Source organism: Aulonocara sp. 'chitande type north' Nkhata Bay, linkage group LG16 (genome assembly GCF_057382095.1).
Source record: "Aulonocara sp. 'chitande type north' Nkhata Bay isolate Kocher_YH1m ecotype deep benthic linkage group LG16, A_spYH_male_GT1.1, whole genome shotgun sequence".
NCBI classification, from domain to species: Eukaryota; Metazoa; Chordata; class Actinopteri; order Cichliformes; family Cichlidae; genus Aulonocara; species Aulonocara sp. 'chitande type north' Nkhata Bay.
In genome coordinates this window covers 40,998,397-41,019,938 of record NC_141359.1, presented here as the reverse complement: position 1 = coordinate 41,019,938, position 21,542 = coordinate 40,998,397, and the positions used below count along the sequence as shown (strand labels likewise).

The 21,542-nt window shown below is 45.6% G+C and overlaps 1 protein-coding gene across 1 annotated transcript in view; it reads left to right on the top strand.

Annotated features, from left to right (window-relative positions):
* LOC147312152 (titin-like) overlaps positions 1–21,542 on the top strand; it is a 175,449-nt gene that overhangs the window by 10,755 nt on the left and 143,152 nt on the right. The window contains exons 11-42 of the mRNA XM_086267313.1: positions 328–390; positions 478–736; positions 1,017–1,080; positions 1,211–1,411; positions 1,956–2,098; positions 2,293–2,438; positions 3,060–3,287; positions 3,399–3,640; positions 3,715–3,947; positions 4,033–4,197; positions 4,294–4,462; positions 4,664–6,360; positions 6,445–6,726; positions 6,886–7,152; positions 7,826–8,098; positions 8,183–8,446; positions 9,128–9,388; positions 9,477–9,737; positions 10,214–10,477; positions 10,618–10,878; positions 10,976–11,236; positions 11,645–11,905; positions 12,537–12,678; positions 12,776–12,944; positions 13,209–13,440; positions 13,645–13,929; positions 14,015–14,134; positions 14,273–14,461; positions 15,694–16,197; positions 16,490–16,993; positions 17,328–17,372; positions 17,687–21,352. Of these exons, the coding sequence (XP_086123439.1) occupies positions 328–390; positions 478–736; positions 1,017–1,080; positions 1,211–1,411; positions 1,956–2,098; positions 2,293–2,438; positions 3,060–3,287; positions 3,399–3,640; positions 3,715–3,947; positions 4,033–4,197; positions 4,294–4,462; positions 4,664–6,360; positions 6,445–6,726; positions 6,886–7,152; positions 7,826–8,098; positions 8,183–8,446; positions 9,128–9,388; positions 9,477–9,737; positions 10,214–10,477; positions 10,618–10,878; positions 10,976–11,236; positions 11,645–11,905; positions 12,537–12,678; positions 12,776–12,944; positions 13,209–13,440; positions 13,645–13,929; positions 14,015–14,134; positions 14,273–14,461; positions 15,694–16,197; positions 16,490–16,993; positions 17,328–17,372; positions 17,687–21,352 (12,121 nt within the window). The remainder of the gene's footprint in view (positions 1–327; positions 391–477; positions 737–1,016; positions 1,081–1,210; positions 1,412–1,955; positions 2,099–2,292; positions 2,439–3,059; positions 3,288–3,398; positions 3,641–3,714; positions 3,948–4,032; positions 4,198–4,293; positions 4,463–4,663; positions 6,361–6,444; positions 6,727–6,885; positions 7,153–7,825; positions 8,099–8,182; positions 8,447–9,127; positions 9,389–9,476; positions 9,738–10,213; positions 10,478–10,617; positions 10,879–10,975; positions 11,237–11,644; positions 11,906–12,536; positions 12,679–12,775; positions 12,945–13,208; positions 13,441–13,644; positions 13,930–14,014; positions 14,135–14,272; positions 14,462–15,693; positions 16,198–16,489; positions 16,994–17,327; positions 17,373–17,686; positions 21,353–21,542) is intronic.

Here is a 21,542-nt window from a genome sequence, read left to right as displayed (position 1 = left end):
CTAAAGAACAGCTGAAGAAAAATGTTGTGGGACACAGGTCATACTTCTGGTTTTTACAACTTCTCTTGATGGTTTTCTTGATTTCTGTGAAAATCCATAATTAAATATCCCTGTAATAAACTTTAACTGGCTTCTCCATGCTATTGACAACCTCATTCTCACCTCTGCAGCCCATCCAGCCTTCCCTCCATCATATGTGCTGTGTTATCTCTTCTTCATCGTGTGTGTGTGTGTTGGTTGTTTCTGTCACTGTGTCCATGTGTGGGATCTATAGCTGCTGTAGTTTTTCAGCCTAATGTTCCCAACATACCTGTGAATATCTTACAGGTGGTGGAGGCAGCTGCGGTGCCTTCTGCCGGTGGTGCCGTGGTCCCTCCCACGCTGATTTCTGTGAGTGGACTGCCCTCAGATCACATGTCCACACTGTTTAGGGAAAGAGACCTTTTTGTAAAGATGTTGTGATATTTTTTTGTGCAGGGATTGAAGAACACAAATGTGATCGAGGGCGAGTCTGTGACCCTGGAGTGCCAGATCAGCGGTCATCCCACCCCCATCATTATGTGGTTCAGAGAGGACTACAAGATTGAGAGCTCCATTGATTTCCAGATCACCTACGAGAACGGATTTGCCAGACTGGTGATCCGTGAAGCATTCGCTGAAGACAGCGGCCGCTTCACCTGCACAGCTACCAATGAGGCGGGAACTGTCAGCACGTCCTGTTACCTGCTTGTCCAGGGTCAGTGCAAGCAGAATGCAGTGTCACTCACACAGGAAGTAATCTTCTTTCGTAGTATGCTGTAACATACTGAGGAACGATGCCCAGCCTGTCCAGCAGATATCAGGATAACTTTAATTTGAGCCCTTTTTTCCTCAGAGACTGTTCACATGCATGCACCGAGCCCTGTTCTTGATACACACAGGACCTGAAATCTTCCCGTAACATAATCTCATCCCTTCCCGTCTATACGTTCTGCATATTCATGCGTTTACAGTGATGAACTGTCTTTCCCCACCAGTGTCTGAAGACATCGAGAGCAGAGAGGAGATTGCTGTTGTTACAGAACATGTTGAAACTGCTCAGTGAGTCACTTAAAGTTTGAGTTACATTCATCAAATCGTCAAACATATTGGTTTCTTATTTTACATCACTGAAACGGATGACAAGCGGTACAGGTTGGGCCTGAAAATAAGGAAACATTTTTATTTCCAGATTAAGAGAAACCAGAGAGGAGACCCAGGTGAGCATGGTGGAGTCAGAGTCTGCTGCTGCTGCTCCCTTCTTTATCAAGAAACCCACCATCCAGAAGCTAGTGGAGGGTGGAAGTGTTGTGTTTGAATGTCAGATTGGGGGAAGCCCCAAACCACACATCATCTGGAAGAAGAGTGGTGTCCCACTCACTACCGGATACAGGTGAGTAATACCTGTGCTCAGGTTTTCACTGTCCTTACATGGAGACCTTTGTGGTTTACGTGATCTATATTTTATCTGACGTGTGAATGCAGCTGCAAAACAAATCCCCTAACTCAAGGACTAAAGTGCTAAAGTCATCACTGTAAAACTGTAAGAAATGAACACGTCATTAGAGCTCAGCTTTCTACCAGAATACACAACTCGGACCCCCCCTCTCAAACCCAACTGACACCAATCCTAAAGTCCCTGTCAGATATAACACAGGATTAGCAAAACCAAACATCTGGCTCATGGTTCAGCTAAGGTCAACTGTCTCACCCAGTAATGAGCCGCCAGCACATTAAGCTCCAGCTCTCATTCCTGCTTCTGCATTGAGATCAATCCCTTTAGACCTGAATCCATGATTTTATCTTCAGTGGGCTCTTAGGACAAACGGTGCTGGTAAGACGAAGTATGGGTAAAATATTAGGACACTGTTTGCTCCTATTGTGATGGATCACGCTGCAGCCTTCAGGGGCCTGTAATGCTCATTCCCCTCCATCAGATACAAAGTTGCCTACAAGAAGGAGACTGGAGAGTGCCGTTTAGAGATCTCCATGACCTTCGCCGATGACGCTGGAGAATATGCCGTGTTTGCCAAGAATAAGCTTGGAGAAGTCTCTGCCTCCGCCAGTCTGCTGGAGGAAGGTCAGTAAATACTGCAGTGATGGCAAACTGCTGTCCTAAAGATATAACACAAGGAGCAGAGATAAAGGGACTGTCAGTGGATATTATGCCATACAGCTCATGCAGAAACAGTTAGCTTGCACAGTCCTTAAAGAGATGATGGAAACTACTTGAACTCATAGGATTGTTTTTTTATTTTGTTTTTTTGCCAACAGAGGAATATGAAGCCTACATGAAGAAACAGGAAGCAATGTTTAAGACTGAAGTGACATCCATTGTGCAAGAGCCCAAGGTGGGAGATATTCCCCCTGTCACTGTCACAACAATGGAGAAGATAACCACCACCATTATCTCTGGACAGGTAGAGAATCCTTAGCCATAGCTGTGATCATAATACAAAACCAAACCATGTCAAAGCCATCATAAGGAACTAGATGGTTATGTGGAGTGTTTGTCACTATCCTGTGTAATAGTTTATATGAGCTCCAGTGAGCTGTTTACAAAAAAAAGTCTGGAGATGCCACAAAGTCTCAAATCCTGATAGAACAGTTAGTATGTGGACACCTCTATCATTTTGTGTGCTGTATATCACATCATGACGATGAGTACAGCACAAACTTAAGTAAGCACTTTACCTTGAGATTAAGTAAAAAGCTGGGGTCCCTGTAGCTGCAGATACTGCTGTTGTCAGTAGTAACTGCAGTTGATATTGTAATTCAGAGCGCACTGTCAGACTAAGCTCTCATTAGAATTGGTGTCGTTGAATTTCCCACACTACCTGGTTGACTATCCAGCTTTAGTAAAACCTTTATGTGCCTTTAAATATGCGTTAAATATGCACGTTATTGGGAAGAAAATATAATAACCGATGCATAAAAATTAAAGCAAGCATAAAAATCATCATTTTCGTAATCTACAAAGACCTTTCCTTGGGCTTGACTATGATCAGGACCCACTGACTGACATCATATCATATCTGCAGGAATTCCATCTGTCTGTCATTGAGCAGAGGATCATCCAGGAGATTGAGTTTACCATTATGAAAATCAGCTACAGAGAGATTGTGACAGAGGACGGAGAGTTGATGGTGACTGCCACTGAGACTGAGGCGGTACAGCCAGCCTTTGACACGCCAGTGAAAAGTTACAGGATCATGGAGGGGATGAGCGCTACTTTCCACTGCAAGATGTCTGGAATGCCGCTCCCCAAGGTGCTGAATCTTTAAGAAATATGTTACAATTAGAGAAATGGTCTTGAAATACATAAAAAGCTCTAAAGTAGAGTTCACATGATTTTACGATCACGTCGTATCTCTTGGCAGATTGCTTGGTTCAAAGATGGCCAGCGTATTAGGGCTGGAGACCATTACCAAATAGAGGTTCTTCAGGATGGACGGGCCAGCCTTCGCCTGCCTGTAGTGATACCCGAAGATGAAGGCGTGTACACCGCGTTTGCCACCAACATGAAGGGTAATGCTGTCAGTTCTGGGAAGCTCTATGTGGAGCCATGTGAAACAGTAACACCTCAGCAATTCACACCACAGCCAGCAGTGCAGAGGATCAGGTAAAGAAATTCACAAAGCTTGAAACAGGGAACACTGACGATAAGGGAAATGACAAGGATTAATACTTTCTCAGGTCCACATCTCCTCGCTCTCTGAGCCGCTCACCTGGCCGTTCTCCCAGTCGTTCACCTGGACGTTCTCCTGCTCGTCGGCTAGATGAGACTGATGAGGCTCAGCTAGAAAGACTCTACAAGCCTGTTTTTGTCATGAAGCCTTCATCATATAAATGTTCTGAGGGACAAACTGCCAGATTTGACCTGAAGGTTGTGGGCAGACCAATGCCTGAGACGTACTGGTTCCACAATGGTGAGTACAACAAAGAGGAAATCTTCAAAAAGAGTTTGAACAAAATTTGTTGATCTCACAAGCCATTCAACTATCTTCCTCTCAGGGCAACAAATAGTTAGTGACCACACCCACAAGATCGTGGTTAAAGAGGATGGCACTCAGTCCCTGATCATCGTCCCAGCTTTGCCACAAGACTCCGGGGAATGGACTGTGGTGGCTCAGAACAGAGCTGGACGCACATCCATCTCCGTCACTCTCGCTGTTGATGGTAAGAATGCAACTTCATATTCTCTCAACTTGAAGTTTCTTCCAGAAGGAAAAATGTTGGGGGATTGGCTTACTTTCATTTAACTTTCTTTTTCAGCCAAGGAAACCCTGGTGCGTCCACAGTTCACTGAGAAACTGAGGAACATCAGTGTGAAGCAGGGCACTCTGGTTGAACTGGCTGTCAAAGCCATTGGAAACCCACTGCCTGATATCGTCTGGCTGAAGAACAGCGACATCATCACCCCACACAAGCACCCAAGCATCAAGTATGTTCTGTGACTTTAGCATTAAATGTAGATCACATCTGTTTGCTTCAATGACCTTGATGCAGCAACACACTTTTTTTAATGAAACGCTGCGTTTGTGGAGAGTAAAATTATTCCTCAAAGCAACCTGAGATTTTCATTTCAATTAAAAACACGTGTCAAATGTCAATTCTTCTCTAAAATGAGAATTTGATTTTCCAGGATTGAAGGAACCAGAGGAGAGGCTAAATTCCAGATCCCATCAGCAGCTGGCTCAGACAGCGCCTGGTACACCGCTACAGCCATCAATAAGGCTGGCAGAGATACCACTCGCTGCAGAGTCAATGTTGAGGTGGAATATGCTGAGCCTGAACCAGAGAGGAAACTCATCATTCCCAAAGGAACATACAAAGCCAAAGAGATCGCTCCTCCAGAGGTGGAGCCGCTTCATCTGCGATATGGTCAAGAGCAGTGGGAGGAAGGCGACCTTTATGACAAAGAGAAGCAGCAAAAACCACAGTTCAAGAAGAAGCTGACATCTGTCCGCATGAAGCGCTTCGGTCCAGCTCATTTTGAGTGCAGACTGACTCCTATTGGTGACCCCACAATGGTGGTGGAGTGGCTGCACGACGGCAAACCTCTGGCTGCTGCTAACAGATTGCGCATGGTGAATGAATTTGGTTACTGCAGCCTGGACTATGAAGCCGCTTATGCTAGAGACAGCGGCGTCATTACCTGCAGAGCGACCAACAAGTACGGAGTTGACCAAACCTCAGCCACCCTGATTGTCAAGGATGAGAAGGGCCTTGTTGAGGAAACACAACTTCCTGAAGGAAGGAAAGGTGCCCACCGGATCGATGAGATAGAGCGTTTGGCTCATGAAGGTGGACCTTATGGAGTCACTGCTGAAGAAGAAACAGAGAAGATGAAGCCTGAGATCGTCCTTGTTCCAGAACCAATCAGAGTTTTAGAGGGTGAAACGGCTCGATTCCGCTGCAGAGTGACCGGATATCCAGCACCAAAAGTTAACTGGTACCTCAATGGACAACTTATCCGCAAAAGCAAGAGATACAGACTTCGCTATGATGGCATTTACTACTTGGAGATAACTGACATCAAATCATATGATTCAGGGGAGGTCAGAGTCGTAGCAGATAACAATCTGGGCTCCGTTGAGCACGTCGTAAAACTGGAGATTCAGCAGAAGGAGGACTTCAGAACTCATCTGCGCCGCGCCCCTGAGGCTAAGCCAGCCGAGGCTGCACCTGAACCTGGAAAAGTACCATTTGAGGTAGTTAAAGCTGAAAAGCCTACAGAGGACACTCAGCTGAAAGAGGTCGTCAAACTCAAGAAGGCCCAGAGAATTGTCCATGAGAAAGCCAGTGAGGAGTCAGAGGAGCTGAGGAGTAAGTTCAAGCGCAGGACAGAGGAAGGCTATTACGAGTCTATTACCGCAGTGGATCTCAAGTCTCGCAAGAGAGATGACTCCTATGAGGACCTGCTGAGGAAGACAAAGGAGGAACTGCTTCATCGTGCCAAGGAGAAGGAGGAGGCTGAGAAGAAGAAGGAGGAAGAGCATCGCCAAGTTACTGCCAAGCCTCTAAAACCAGAGAGGGTCAAGCTCTCACCCAGCATGGAAGCGCCAAAGATCCTTGAGCGTATCACCAGCCAGACAGTCGCACAGGGTGACGAAGTCAAGTTTAGAGTCAGAGTTGTCGGCAGACCAGAACCTGAGTGTCAGTGGTTCAAGAATGGAGTTCAGCTGGAGAAGTCTGACCGTGTCTACTGGTACTGGCCTGAGGACCATGTTTGTGAACTGGTGATCAGGGATGTCACAGCAGAGGATTCTGCCAGTGTCATGGTTAAAGCTTCCAGTACTGCTGGAGAGACTTCAAGCCACGCTTTCCTGTTGGTGCAAGGTAACACAGACCTTGATCATGTACATATAATTCTGATTTTAAATCCTGCATTCTCTGAATAATGCTCTGGTGTCATTTCTGCAGCAAAACAAGTCATTAACTTCACTCAGAAGTTGGAGGACGTCAGTGCCAAGGAGAAGGATACCGTGGCTACCTTTGAGTGTGAAACCAACGAGCCTTTTGTGAAGGTCAAATGGCTGAAGAATAATGTGGAGATCTTCTCTGGAGACAAATACAGAATGCACTCTGACAGAAAGGTTCACTTCCTGTCTGTGCTGATGATCGGAATGAGGGATGATACTGAATATACATGCGTGGCTGTAGAAGATGATACTGTCAGGACAACCGCCAAGCTTAATGTTGAAGGTGGGTTAGGTTCTTCATATTCTGTTCATTAGGTAATGAAATCAACACAGTTCATTATTAATTATTCCAAATACATAAACGGTTACCTCAAGGTACTTTATATGGTATATGTATACTTTGTGACTGACTTGAACTCTTGTTGTATTATGTGACCAACAGGAGCTCCTCTGGAGCTGTTAAAGCAGCTGGAGAGCACCGAGGTGCCCGAGACTTACTCCGGAGAGTTTGAATGTATTGTCTCTCGTGAAGATGCCGAAGGCAGCTGGTACTTTGGAGATAATCTGCTGACTCCTGGCAGTAAATACGTCATCTCCTCCCGCCGTGGAAGACACACTCTCTCTGTGAAAGACGTCAAGAAGGAAGACCAGGGAGAATATACCTTCAAAGTGGGCGAGTTTAAGACAAGTGCCTCTCTGAAGATGAAATGTGAGTTGCTGTTCCCATGGCACTGAATTGGATATGGATGATGAAACTCTATGGACGGAAGTTATTGTATTTAAGAAGTAAAGTTAAGTCTACTGTTCAGACTACAACAAAATGTGTTACTGGAATTCGGGCTAACCATCTTCTCCTGTTTGTGGACAAACCATTTCTACTTTCCCTCAAAATACATTTAAATCTAAATGATAGGTTTTTATAAAAGTGCCACAAACCCAATTCCAAAAACGATGCGGTGCTGTGTAAAATAAAGATTAAAAACAGAATACTTTGATTTGCAAATCTTATAAAGCCATATTTTATTCATAATCAAACATAGAAAACATATCAAGGGGTGAGAAAGGTGAGAAAATTAACCATTTTAATACAAGTTTATTTTGTATTTGAGGCAGCGACATGTCTCAAAAACAGGCCCACGTGTCCCATGGTGTAGCATCGCTGGGTGTTTGGTTGCAGTTTAGCAGCGTGCTGCTCAAACACGAAGGCCTTCCTGAAACACACGTCTGCATGGAGCAGATGTTTCTCTAAAGCCCGTTCATACCTTTCAGCCCCGATGGGGCCTTTCCAGACACACACACACACACACACACACACACACACACACACACACACACACACACATCGCATGTAGAGTGCTAACAGTGACATTTTTATTTTTTAGTGCGTCCAGTGACCTTGATGCAGCCTTTGTCTGACATGACCGTCTGCGAGGGTGACATCGCTCAGCTTGAGGTCAAGTTCTCCCAGGAGAATGTTGAAGGAACCTGGATGAAGAAGGGGCAGCCCATCACAGCCTCCAGCCGTGTGCATATAGTTATTGACAAACAAATTCACAAACTCCTTATAGAAGATACAACCAAGGACGACTTTGGAATGTATTCCTTCGAGGTTCCTGATCATGAAATTTCAACCTCTGCAAAGCTGGTCATTCAGAGTGGGTCACCTCAGATGCACATGTTTTTCTTTAATGACTTTGTTTCAAAATAAAATCCTCTAATCAAAATATCTCATCTTGCAGCTATTGGCATCCTGATCCCACTGAAGGACAGTCATGCAATTGAGGGTACAAAGGTCGTCCTAGAGGCAAAGATCTCTGCTCAGGACATCAGCTCAGTCAAATGGTACCACAATGACAACCTGCTGACAGCCAGTGAGCGAATCCAGATGGTGGCAAAGGGAGCTAAGCAGCGCCTGGTTTTCACCAGAACATACGCTTCAGATGAAGGACACTACAAACTGGTGGTTGGCCGAGCTGACACCAGCTGCAGATTTACTGTTGAGCGTAAGTTACGCCATTATGAGGTCCAAGCATGTTTTGGAGTTTTACTACTGTAGTTGCATCATCTATATTCTGGAATGACCTGGAAGCTAAGTTTATGAATCTTTAGGTCTAATATGAAGCCTTGAGGCGACTTTTGTTGTGATTTGGCGCTATATAAATAAAATCGAATTGAATTGAATTAATAAACCATGACCACCACTAGTCACATGAAGTTTACCTGTAGAAAACTATTAAGAAACTACATGAGAGTCATGACATGAGAGTCTTTGCTTTCAGCTTCCAGAAATCTTATTCAAGCTGATTACCTGAAAAGGGTCATTAATATTTGCTTGGCAACATAAGAAATGATTTTTCTGCTGAACACAATAGTTTCAGATTCTGCTGAATGCAACTTTCTTTAAAATCATATGAAAACTTGCACCTGCTTCTTACATATATAGTCTGACATGAACATCATGACCTCGTGGCATTTACAAAACTAGAACCAAGCCCATGTGGTACATCTTTATTATTGAATGAGTCAGATGGATAATTGTGAAAAAGTGAAAGCAAGTCATCTACATTTCCTACAATTTTATTGTACATGTACAATAAAAATGGCTATTCTATTCTATTCTATTCTATTCTATTCTATTCTACTGTACATCAGTTCGAGGCTTAACTATCGTTCTGTCTCAACAGCTGTCCAGATTGTGACACCAATGAAAGACAAACAGTGCTCTGAGTCTGAAAATGTCACCTTCGAGGTTGAGGTCTCTCACCCAGGCATTGACGCTTTCTGGACCTTTAAGAGGCAGCCGATTAAAGCTGGTCCCCAGTACAAGATGGAGTCCAAGGACAAGAGGCATAGGCTCACGGTCATGAATGCAATGAAGGATGAAGAGGGCGAGTACATGTTTGCTGCTGGTGAGAAGATGTGCAGTGCTTCACTCACCGTAACAGGTACGCAAAACACACTTTTATTGCACACTTAAATAGTTCAGAGAAGATTTCTGTCACCAGGCAGTAACTGGCTATCTCCTGTCCCCAGGTGGTGCCATTAAGAAGCCCCTGCATGATTTGGTGGTAGCTGACTCCCAGACCGCTGTGCTGCAGTGTGAAGTTGCTAACCCATCCGCAGAGGGCAAGTGGCTAAAAGACGGTCAGCCTGTTGACTTCAACGAGAACGTGCTGAGCGAGGTGGACGGTGCTGTCAGACGCCTCGTTATCATCATCACTAAGGCCACTGACGTTGGAGAGTACTCTTACCAGGTCGCCACCTCCAAGACCTCAGCCAACCTGAAAGTCGAGGGTAGGTCCAGCTTTCCATGGAAACACACACGTAGATCATACAGCCAATGCGGATCAGGAGGTTAGGAAGCTGAATTTGTTTGTGAAGGTGCTTAAAGTGTTTCTTTGAACACGGGCTGCCTCTTTATTCATGTCCAGTCCAGTTTTCAGAGCAATTATATTTTTCTGTCTTATGTCTCTTCACTGATATGAAGAAATATTGTGTCAACACATAACAGACAACTGAGCAAAGAACCAGTTTGCAGTTGTTACCAGCAACCTGCCATAAAAACACACCATTTGTTGACTCTATGAGTGCAGACATTTCTTCCAAATGATCGAATGATACTTTAAATTTAAATCATTTAGATCTAGTCTGCTGACTCGTACCTGCCCACAGCAACAACCACAAAGACCCACCCTGTGAGAGTTTAATTCTGGACTCAGCCACTTCACTTGTTTAACTGTTACCTTGCCTCTTGGTGTTTTTCTCCACAGCTGTCAAAGTCAAGAAGACCCTGAAGAACTTGAATGTAGTCCAGACTCAAGAAGCCACGTTCAGCCTTGAACTGACCCATGAGGATGTAAGGGGAGCACAGTGGATCAAGAATGGCGTTGAGATCCAGCCCAGTGATAAATATGAAATCAGTATTGAAGGCACACTTCACACATTGAAGGTCAAGAACTGCAGCACACAGGATGAGTCTGTTTACTCCTTCAAACTGGGAAAACTGTCTGCAAGTGCCAGACTCAATGTGGAAAGTAAGTATTAACTATTGATTTTGGAATAAAACAAAAAGCTTTTTGGCTCTGTGCCTACAAGGTTGGGAAATTTACCTAAACCACATGGGACCTCTAGATTCCTAAAGCTTTTTACCAACAGAAGACCTCTTTTCCCACAGCCATTAAGATCCTGAAGAAGCCAAAGGATGTGACAGCACTGTCAGGAGCAACAATTGTATTTGAAGTTGGCATCTCAGAGGATGACATCCCAGTGAAATGGATGTTCGATGACAAAGACCTGGTGTCTGACGAGCGCTACAGCATCATCTCTGAGAAGAAGAACCACAAGCTGATTGTCCACGACGTGGACGACAGCGTGCAGGGCAACTACATTGCTGTCATAGGACACCTGCAGTGCAGCGCTCACCTCGTTGTTGAGTGTAAGCATTATCACATCAGTAGTTTTTGGACGTAAAAAATGCTAAAACACAGGCCAAGGTCACGTTAGGACTAAACATGTCTGTATTTTACTCTTAGCTCTACGTGTCACAAGGCCCATGAAAAACGTGGAGGTCACAGAGACTCAGGTGGCCACATTTGAATGTGAAGTTTCTCACTTCAATGTCCCGTCCACCTGGCTGAGGGATGGTGTGGAGATTGAGATGAGTGAGAAGTTCAGGATTGTGGTTCAAGGGAAACTCCATCAGCTGAAGATCATGAACACCAGCAATGAAGACTCTGCAGAGTACACTTTTGTCTGTGGGAACGACCGCATCTCTGCAACGCTAACTGTTAACCGTAAGTTACCATCAGTGAAACTTAAACCTTTAGATTTACAATGTATCAATTCATCAATTCGTTCTTCAGAGACGTTTCACATGTTGCCAAATCATTACAATGTATCAAACCATGAAATGTCTTTAAGTAACTTTAATTGGATTCTTTCATTTCTCCTCTGAGTTGGAAATCTAAACATTTTTGTTACTAAAAAAAAGAAATAATTAGCACATTCAGATTTTCTAATTGGATATTTATGACAAATTATAAGTATAAGCCACTTTCAATTACTTTGTAGTTTAAGGTGAAAACTCTAACCGATCAGATGTTTGCACTAAGGATGACGTTACAGATTAAAAAACACAATTTTGCATTCTTCACTGTACTTAAACATCTCTTCAAACTTATTATCACTTTGCTGTTTTCCAGCTATTCTGATCACAACGATGCTTGAAGACCTGAACGCTCAGGAGAAGGACACGGTCACATTTGAGGTGAATGTGAACTACGAGGGAATAACGTACAAGTGGCTGAAGAACGGCGTGGAGATCCGCTCTACGGACCGCTGCCAGGCTCGCTGCAAACAGCTCACTCACTCTCTGAGCATCAGGAATGTTCACTTTGGAGACAGTGCCGAGTACACCTTCATGGCTGGCTCTGCAGTCACTTCAGCTAAACTTCACGTTGAGGGTAAAATGCTTTGATTCTAATTTAACTTTTCAATTGACTTTTCACATTAGATGTTTTTGGACTCCATCAACTTCAAATAAAATTATTTCAACACCTCACCGTGTTTTAGCTGGTTTTTAAATGTGTGTGTCTGTCGTTTGCCTGTACAACCATCTCCGTTACCCCTGAAAGACATTTAGAACTTACTGAAAGACTCTTAAAGCTACTCTAATGGACTATCACGAGTAACTCTGAAATAACCAGCAGAATCTAACACATTTGACATGTAGACTCACTCACAGGACACTTTGAACTTTTCAACGGACTTCTGGAAACTCCCCAAATAAGTTGATCCTCGTTAATGCCATAGGAACGCATACACGATTCTTTCTGTCACTACTAGAACCTCTAAAAGGTACCCTTCAGACCTTTTCTTACGGCCATTAATATTACTAATAGACATTTAAAACTGTGAACGTCCAAACTTCCCCAAGGACTCCTTGAATCTTGTTCTTAGTAGTACCTCCTCAATGAGGAAGAAAACCTTGCAGAGGACGACTAGAGCCTCTGGGCTCATGAGTGATTTGTTTCCATAAGGTCAGACACACTGATAGATGTAGGTAAAGTAACTGTATCTATGTCCCTGTTTTAGCCCGTGTGGTTGAATTCACCAAACACCTGCGGGACCTGAAGATCACAGAGAAGAAGAGGGCAACATTTGAATGTGAAGTTTCTGAACCAAACATCCAGGTGATGTGGATGAAAGATGGTCAGGAGCTGGAGCTGTCCGACAGGTAGAGTCCTTGATAGTCAGTTGTGGGAACAATTACTGAGTTTTACCAACATAGGGATCAACTCTTAAACCTTCTACACCTTCTTTGTTTGCTACAGGTACAAAATGACATCGGACCAGTTTGTGCACCGTCTGGTTCTGCCCTCTGTGCGTCTGTCGGACGCCGGTGAATACACCGCTGTGGCCGGTTCAAGCATGTCCAAGGGTCACCTGGCAGTCGAGGGAAGAGATGTCAGAATCTCAGAGCCAGCCACCAGGGACATCACGGTAAGATTAGGTGGTAGACTCCATAAAAATGCACCAAATCCTGGGATTTTCATACTGTCTGTCAGTTTATGTGTGACGATGACAGAAATATTTTTCATACTTTATGATCTTTGAGAGCACACACTGCCGATCATTTAATATATTCTTTTTCAGATATTTTGTCCTACAGGAAGAGATTTCTTAATAATTGTGACAATGATTATTTTTTTTAGAAATACTAGAAGGACGTTTCTGGTGTTGAGCTAATCATGTGGTGTTTTTCAGGTTGTTGAGAAGCAGAGAGCCACTTTTGAGTTTGAGGTGAATGAGGATGATGTAGAAGGTCACTGGCTGAGAAATGGAGTGGAGCTCCAGTTCACTGTGGAGGAGAGGTTCAATTATGCCACCATCAGGAAGCTCCACCGTCTCACCATCTCTGAGACCTTCAGGAGCGATGCTGGAGAGTACACCTTTTTAGCCGGCAAAAACAGGAGCTCTGTGAACCTCCACGTCAGATGTAAGAGCTCCAGTCCTGCATCAGTCCAGCACTGCTTTCCTTCTTTGCGTGAAAAACCACTGGACAGTTTCTGAAAATAAAAGTGAAAAGCTTAAAAATGATACTTGTACTGTTTAAACGTATCTGTTTCTATTATCATCAAAGTATTCTTTGACCAGAGGACCAAGCAGAGTATTAACCTTTCTTTCTTCTACTTTCCTTCAGTGCCAGAGCCACCTCAGATCATCCGGGAGATGCAGCCCCAAACCGCGATCTCGGGCAGGTCAGTTCGCTTCTCGACACAGGTGAGCGGCCTTCCTCAGCCTCAGGTGTTCTGGTACAAAGATTCTGAGGTTCTGTCCACGAGCTACAAGTGCAAGTTCCTCCATGATGGAGATGAGCATACGCTGCTGCTGCTTGAAGTCTTCCCTGAAGATGCAGGCATCTATAGCTGTGAGGCCAAAAACAACTACGGAGAGGTGACGAGCTCTGCATCTCTCACTGTGGAAGGTACATATGGAGTGTTTGATTGGAATTATGAATTATTAGCCACCAAATCGAGCGATGACTTACGGTGTCTTTGTCTTTTCTGCAGTTCCGGAGGTGGTTGAAGCCGTGGCTCAGGTTTCCCCTCCAGTCCTCATCGCTCCCATGAGGGACCTGCTGATCTCAGAAGGACATCCTGCCCAGTTCCAGTGCAGCGTCTCTGGGGAAGGTATTGACCGTTACTCGTCCCCTTTACTGTCATACGGCATTTTAAATACTCATTGACCATAAATCCTGTCGCAGCTGTCATCAGTGTGGTGTGCCGTAAACGGTTTTTCCTGACTATGAGAAAACACTTTCTCTCCAGATCTGCAGATTTCTTGGTTCTGCAATGACAGAGAGATCAAACAGTCGGACATCTTCAGGATGTCTCATTATGATGACACCTGCCTGCTGGAGATTTCCCGAGTTCTCCCCAGCCTTGAAGGAGAGTACTCGTGTGTTGCTACAAATTTGGCAGGAATGGTCACATGTGCTGCCACTCTGAATATTGATGGTGAGTTCAGCAGACGTTCGCATACTAATTGGATAAAACTGACAGGCTCTTACTGCACGTTCATCAGCTGCCAAGAAGGCCCTAAGTCGGTGCATGTTCCTCACAGGATTGATTTTAATTTTAGAATATCATGTGGATTTCCTGTAAGACAAGGTCTGATATGTATAACGTCCAACGTATCGAGAACCGATAGTCAAAGTTTAACAGCACTCGCTGACTACGGTGATATAATGATGGCAGCATGTAAGCACGTTCTGATTGGCCAGGTGTGTTTTAAGTCTCCCTCCATCCGTCCGGAGCCATGAGAGCGTGTTACACAAGAAGTTTACTTACTGGCAAAACATAAAAGGAAGCATCTATTGGCAAGCAAAGCAACCTTAACTGAGCCAATAGAAAGATGCATGGTTCAGCCGGGGGAAGTGGCAAGCATGTCAGCTGTACTGGAGATCAACGCTGCTGGCTGCACAAAGATTTTCCTTTTCTTTTAATATCCTCGTGGAGGACAGAGCCTAGCTTAGCACTCACAAATAAAACTGTTCAATATGTAAAAACATTTAAAATGTCAATTCAGGACAGATCAAATCTCCTGCAGCTGTCAGCGGCTAGCACTGACGCCACGTCAGCTCTTATACCGTCGTGGGGAAAACCATGAGCCCTGCTCATGTTACAGTCACTGTGTGCATGACGTCTCCTGGATCTTTGTGCAACCAGCCCTTGGACTGGAACGATTTTCCAGCCACTCCATCAAACTCAGATTTCATACTTTCAGTGCGATGATGTGAGAAACTGACTCGTTTCTGTGAGCATGCAGCTGCTCCACACTGAATCTGCTCTTATCCTCACTGGAAGCATCATCTTAAAGGTCTCTTTGCAATGCATGACGTCTTCTCTCCAACACAAACAGTATTAATGGTCTTTATTGCGAAACTGGAGTTTTCATGTCAGAGGAATGCCGCATGGTTCAGCCACTGCTGGACTTTGGAAATGTTCCTCACACTCAAGCACGGATGTGATCGCTGGCTGTGTTTTTCTGTTTGTTGTTGTTCTGTTCCAGTCGAGCTTGCATGATTGACAGCGGACACCCACCACTGTCCACTCCCTCACTCATCATTATTGATCCTCAACGCGCCACTCCCACTGCACTGTTGGCAACAGGCTGTGACAGTAACCTGGAGAAATCCGTAGCGTGATGATGTGTTGACCTAATTCTTCTACTCTTTCTTATTGCCCAGATAAAAAAGCCTTAGCTAGCGTGTCAAGCACTGGGGCTGAGGCTAAGCTATTTCAGAGACTGGAGGCTCAGAGTGAGAGTTTCAGCTCTCTGTCAGTGGGACAAACAGCCCACAGTGTTGAGTTTACTGAGACGATCACCGAGAGCTCCTCTGTGTCTTGGAGCACGATTGAGATAAGCTCGATGGAGAGGAGCTCTGAGAGCAGCTTTGACTTCAAACTCTCAGCCAGCCCGAAGCTGCTGATGGAAATGAGCGATGTCCGAGTGAAAAGTGGTGAAATGGCAGAGTTCAGCTGCTCATTCGACGGCCAGCCCTTCTCCGGGGTGATATGGGAACATAACGGCGAGAGCCTGGTGGACACCGAGCGGGTGAGAAGCTCTCAGAGCGGTGGCTTTTTGTCCCTGGTCATCCAGGGCGTCGGTGTGGCGGACCAAGGCACGTACCGCTGCACCGCTACCAACGAACATGGCCACAACAGCTCCTCTGCTCAGCTCACTGTTGAAGGTGGTTAATCTTTCTTTTTTTATCAGCCTGTCTCTCCATCTGGTCCATTCCACCTTTCCAGCTGCTCCTCCTGCTTAGTGCTCCCCCACCCCCATGACTTAATATTTAATATGTTATCCTGTAACCTCTTGTAGTGTAATAAAATAACAAACCCTAGTCCAGTTTATCCTCCCCTCCTGTCAGCTTCGCTACGCTAACCTCATCATTCATCCTATTAACCCTTTAGCATTTAGAGTCATGGCCATGTACTCTGTGACCCCTAATTACTTTTCCTAACTCTATTCTTACCCAGCTAAAGAAGCAAATCTCAAAGCAGAAACCCCCATCCCTACCGATTCAGTGCACAAAGTGTTACAGGCACACAGGGAGAGCCCTAGAGATCCCTCTGACCAAGACAAGCAGGAGGTGGTGGAGAAGCCGGGACCATCACCTCCATCTTCCCAGAGACCTCACAGCCTCATCAGCCTGTTGTATTTCCCTGACGTCGTGCCTAATGAATACCAAGGTCATCGCCCTTCCAGCTGCCCCGACTTCCTGATCAAACTCCCCCCTGAGCTGCTGATCAGAAACAAAGGCAGTGGCTCCCTGAATTGCGTCGTGAAGGGGCTTCCCACTGCGTTTGTCATTTGGCTTTACAACCAGTTGAATGCTGAGGAAACTGTGTGTTACTCTGTGAAAAATCAAGACCCCTCAAGCTGTATAAAAGTTAACAATGTGGGACCTGGAAAAGGGGGCTCTTACGTTTGCAAAAATATCAGCTCAGCCGGAGATGCTGAGCGCAGCACAGTGACGAAAGGTTGGCATCTGCATGCTTTTGGTCCTTCTGCTCGCTAAGGCTTCTTTACACCACTCATTCACACTGCTCTTCACCCACACAGCCAGCAGAGGCACACTTCTTCACAGGGTGACAACACTTCTTCAACGAGGTCATAACCACTTTGTGCTCACACCACTTAGTGTTTGAAAAAAAGCCCAGCGGTGCTGCACACTAAGAGACCAAACAGGAGCATGCACAAACGTCAGTTAAACGAAACAAAAAAGGGATGGATGCACGAGCCACCACTGGTTCTAACAGTCTCCCAGGAATCTTTAGGAATGTTTTTAATTTGTGAACATCTGTGTCTTTACAGTAACTACAGAGGAGAAGGTGACTCAGGTCCAGGAGGAGATAAAAGGTAAATATGGCTTTTATCGTGATGTCTCCATCCTTGGTCTTAGTTGTTTATGTTCTTTGTCTACAGGTTGTGTTGGTAAGAAGTTCAAGGGCACTTTTACGAGTTTACTTTGATAACTGAACCAAGTTCAGAGTGGACTCGGGACTTTTATTATCTGACTCTGATGATGTAGAATTTGTTTTGATTGAGGAAAAAGTTTTTAGTCAAACATGTAAAACACTGCTCCTGTACTGAAGCTGCAGTTTTCCTGTTTTCAGCAGACTGTACTGTGGTTGGAGTGTGAGGCTGATTTAACCTGTGATTATTCCACTCAGTCTTCTCTAGCTCAGCCGTCACAGTGGAAGAGGAAACCCAGGAGTCATACTTCACTGGCATAAAGTTAGCAGACAAAACCAAAACACTTGAACTTGAACCAGAGTCTAAACGCTTCTCCAGCACTTTGGAAAAGAAAAAGGAAAAACCAGTTTTCCTCAGTGAACTTTCTCCGGCAGCTGTGACTGTCGGAGAAACGGCTACGTTTACCGTCAGAGTGTCCGGCTTCCCTAAGCCCACCGTCCAGTGGTTTCACAACGGGCACACTATAACCAGTTCATCCGTGTATACATTTATTCACGAACACGATGAGTACAGCTTGGTGATTAACACAGTTCACAGGGAATGTGAAGGAGAGTACTCCTGCACGGTCAGCAACAGATTTGGCCAGTCAACCTGCACTTCCTACCTGCACGTTCAGGTGAAGGAGCCAGAAAAGCAGGAAAGAGCCGAGGAGAGAACATTTGCAGTGACTGGTAAGCGCCCAGAATTCACTAAAACTATAGAATCTCTTCAGCGGCAGGAGGGGGCTCAGGGTGTCTTCAGTTACACTGTGACTGGAGATCCTCTCCCTGAGGTCCAGTGGCTTAAAGGCACTTCCCACATCCAGCCTAGTGGGTTCTGTATCATTGTGAACAACCCGGATGGATCCGGGTTTATTAACATTAAGAGTGTAAAACAGGAGCACAGCGGCATTTACACCTGTAAGGCCTCAAACCAGTACGGGGAAGCCTCCTGTACTGCAGAGCTGCTGGTGTTCAGGGAGAAAGCTCAGGAAGAGGACACGTTAGTACAGAAAACACAAGGTTTGACGATATCGATGGCAGAACAAACCGCAGAACTCCGATTTCACCAGGAAAGATCCCGGTCTGAACACATGATCTATACCATTAGTACTGGAGACCGACAGATTATTCCCAGTGAAGAGGTGGAAACGCTCAGAGAGCTCAGCATCTCTTCTGCCACCCTTCATCGTGAGCAACTTACCCACCAGGCAGCGGTGCTGCAGTCCCATGAAATAGAGGAGAGGGTTTCATTAGCCCCCAGCCATCCACCTCAGGTCTCAGCTGTCCCTGTTAAACAGCATCACGTGGCTGCTTTCTTATCCTCAGTCCAGGAGAGACAAAAGATCACAGCGCAGCACTCTGAACGGATTCTCAGCCCCGAGGTGGTTGAGCTGGAGTCAGCCAAAGAGCAACCGCCCAAGCTCGTGTCAGCTACGTCTGAGGAGGTCCTTCCCCTCAGCACGGTGAGAGCTGAGGCACTGATAGGTCAGAGTCCAGAACACGTAAAGACCTCCAGCGAGCCGAGGCAACTTGTTACTAGTCACCAGGTCGAGCTCGCTGTACCTATCGCTGATGAAATCTCAGAAGACATGCACAGACAAGAGGAGGAGAGGAGCTTCAGAGTCACAGAGGGGGTAAAGATTTTATACTCGGCTCAGTGTGCAGGACAGCTTCAACTTACAGAAGGACACACTGAGCATCTTCCAGCTTTAGATGCAGACATTAAAGGTTCAGCTGGCAAAGAGCAGCCGAAACCAGTGGTAGCACCAGTGAGTGAAGCCAGAGTGGCTTTATCCAAAGAGCAAAAGCTTGAAACACAAAGACCAGAGCAGGAGAGCATTACCCCGTGCAAAGACATGGTTTATAATTCAGCCGTACAGACCGAAGAGAAATATGAGCTCTGTGCTGATCAAACAGGACAAGTGCCACATGGGGCATTTTCTGTAAGTGTGCAGCCACAGCAGGAGGGAGAACAGCTTCTGAATCTGCAGGTTATCAGTGATCAGGAGGTTTTACTGTGTGAGGGAAGGTTGAGCAGTGAAAAACCTCCAACAGAACAAGCAGAAGCGAGCAAAAGTCTGACTTTGCTGCATTCAGTGACTCAAGAAGAACAGAGGACTGTAGTTTGTGAGGCAGCTTCAGAATTCGAAACAAAGATGAACGCCACCTCCGTCCAGCCAAAGCAAGAGTTGGTGCAACCAAAACGCCTTCAGTCGGTCCATTCTCTAACAGTTTTACCAAAAGAAGGCATACTCGCTGTCACCAAACCTGACCAGCAGGTGGCAGCACAGAAGCTGGAAAAGGCTAGATGGCATGCAGCTACCTCAGAAGAGAGAATGGAGGTCACTGCGGATTACCACAAAGATCTTGACATGTCTGTGATCAGCGCTCAACCACAGCCGCGTACTGAGTCCAGGCCTCTACGCAGCCTTGCTGTGTCCTCCCAGCCCATGCAGCTCCCAAAAGAGACTCCTTTTGTTACGAGCGTCACGCAACAGCGAGCATTAGTCCAGGAAGAGGATTACTGGAATATCATGCAGTCTTTGATCATCACAAACAATCAAAGTCTGGAAGAGGGTCACACTACTAGCTTCGAAACTGATGAAAAATTTAAGCCTGAGATTAAAATTGAGGCCAAGATACCAAAAAAACCAGTTTTCATAGAGGAAAAAGCAATGGCCACCGAAAGCTGCACTATCTTAGAGGCGGCTGAGGGGGACTTTGCAGTCCAGATCCAGGAAGGTCAGTCGGTCCGACAGGCAGTGTTTCTAGAAGAAAAACAAGTCATCGTAGGAGAGCGGTCGAGTGAGATTGGTAAATTCGAGGGCTCCGCGGTCAGTGTTAAGACACAGCCTAAAGGGTTTCTTTTTGTCCCAGAGGCTCAGGATGCTCTGACTTTACCTAAGGAACTGAATTTCATCATTTATGCCCCCAAACCATCTAGTTTGAATGTACGACATCAGCTCAGAGACGCTCTTCACTCAGCTGTGGCCAGTAATCCACCAGTTTTACTGGCTGATGTTGTTGGAAGACTAGAGGCAGCGGAGGTCCATGAGGTCAAGGTTCAGAGAGAGCCCAGGCAGGCTGCATGTTCCTATCTTATCACATCTCCAGGTTCCCCCCTGGAAATCACGCTGACTTTTAAAGGTGATTACCCTCAGACAGCTGACCTTAGGCATGAACTCCAGGTAGCTTTGCATGCTATGGTTTCCCAAGAACAGCCGAGTCTTACATCAGAGCAGCCGGGCACCATGCACACTGATAAGCCTCAAAAAGTGCAGGTCAGCTCAGTGTCCTCCAAGGAGGTGTTGTCTTCTGTGGTGGACTCTGTGGTGGTGGCAGAGAGCGCAGGCAGTTTACTTCCTGCTGTATCTCAGTCTGCAGCTCTGATGACAGAAGCCAGGGCTTCCTTTCAAAGAGCGACACTTCAGAGCCAAACCGAGGTCCACGAGTCCAAGAGCAGCAGGACGGTTAGATCAGAGAAGGACGGCACAGTATGCCAGGCTGAACAGCATGTGGACATTTTTGTCCACAGAGAAACCAGAGAGGAATATCTTTCAGAGGCAATCATGATCAGTGAGTCCTCGGACAGTATCACTGATTATCCCGTCATCGTAGATGTTCTGGAGGATGTCTGTGCTGAGGAAAATGGCAAGGCTGTGCTTACTGCCAGTGTTAAATACGTCACCAAAGTTAGCTGGTTTTTCAATGGGAAGCTGGTGAAATCTGGCAAAGAGTTCAAGTGTTTTAAAGACCGTGACACATACACACTAGTTATTGACAACGTTGTCAAAGACCACCATCAAGGAGAGTATGTCTGTGAGGCTGAGAATGAAGTCGGCAAGACGACAACATCTTCGAGGCTGACTGTGGTGCCACGAGGTTTGATGATGGGAAATTCTTTGATATCATCATCATCCACTAACTTCACGCTAGGGCTGCTCAATTAATCAAATTTTAATCTCGATTACGATCTGGGCTTTCAACGATCATTAAAAATGACTGAGCCGATTATTAGCCCCTCCCTCGTGCTTTACTCTCGCGCTGCTCCGTGTGGCAAATCGAGCGCACC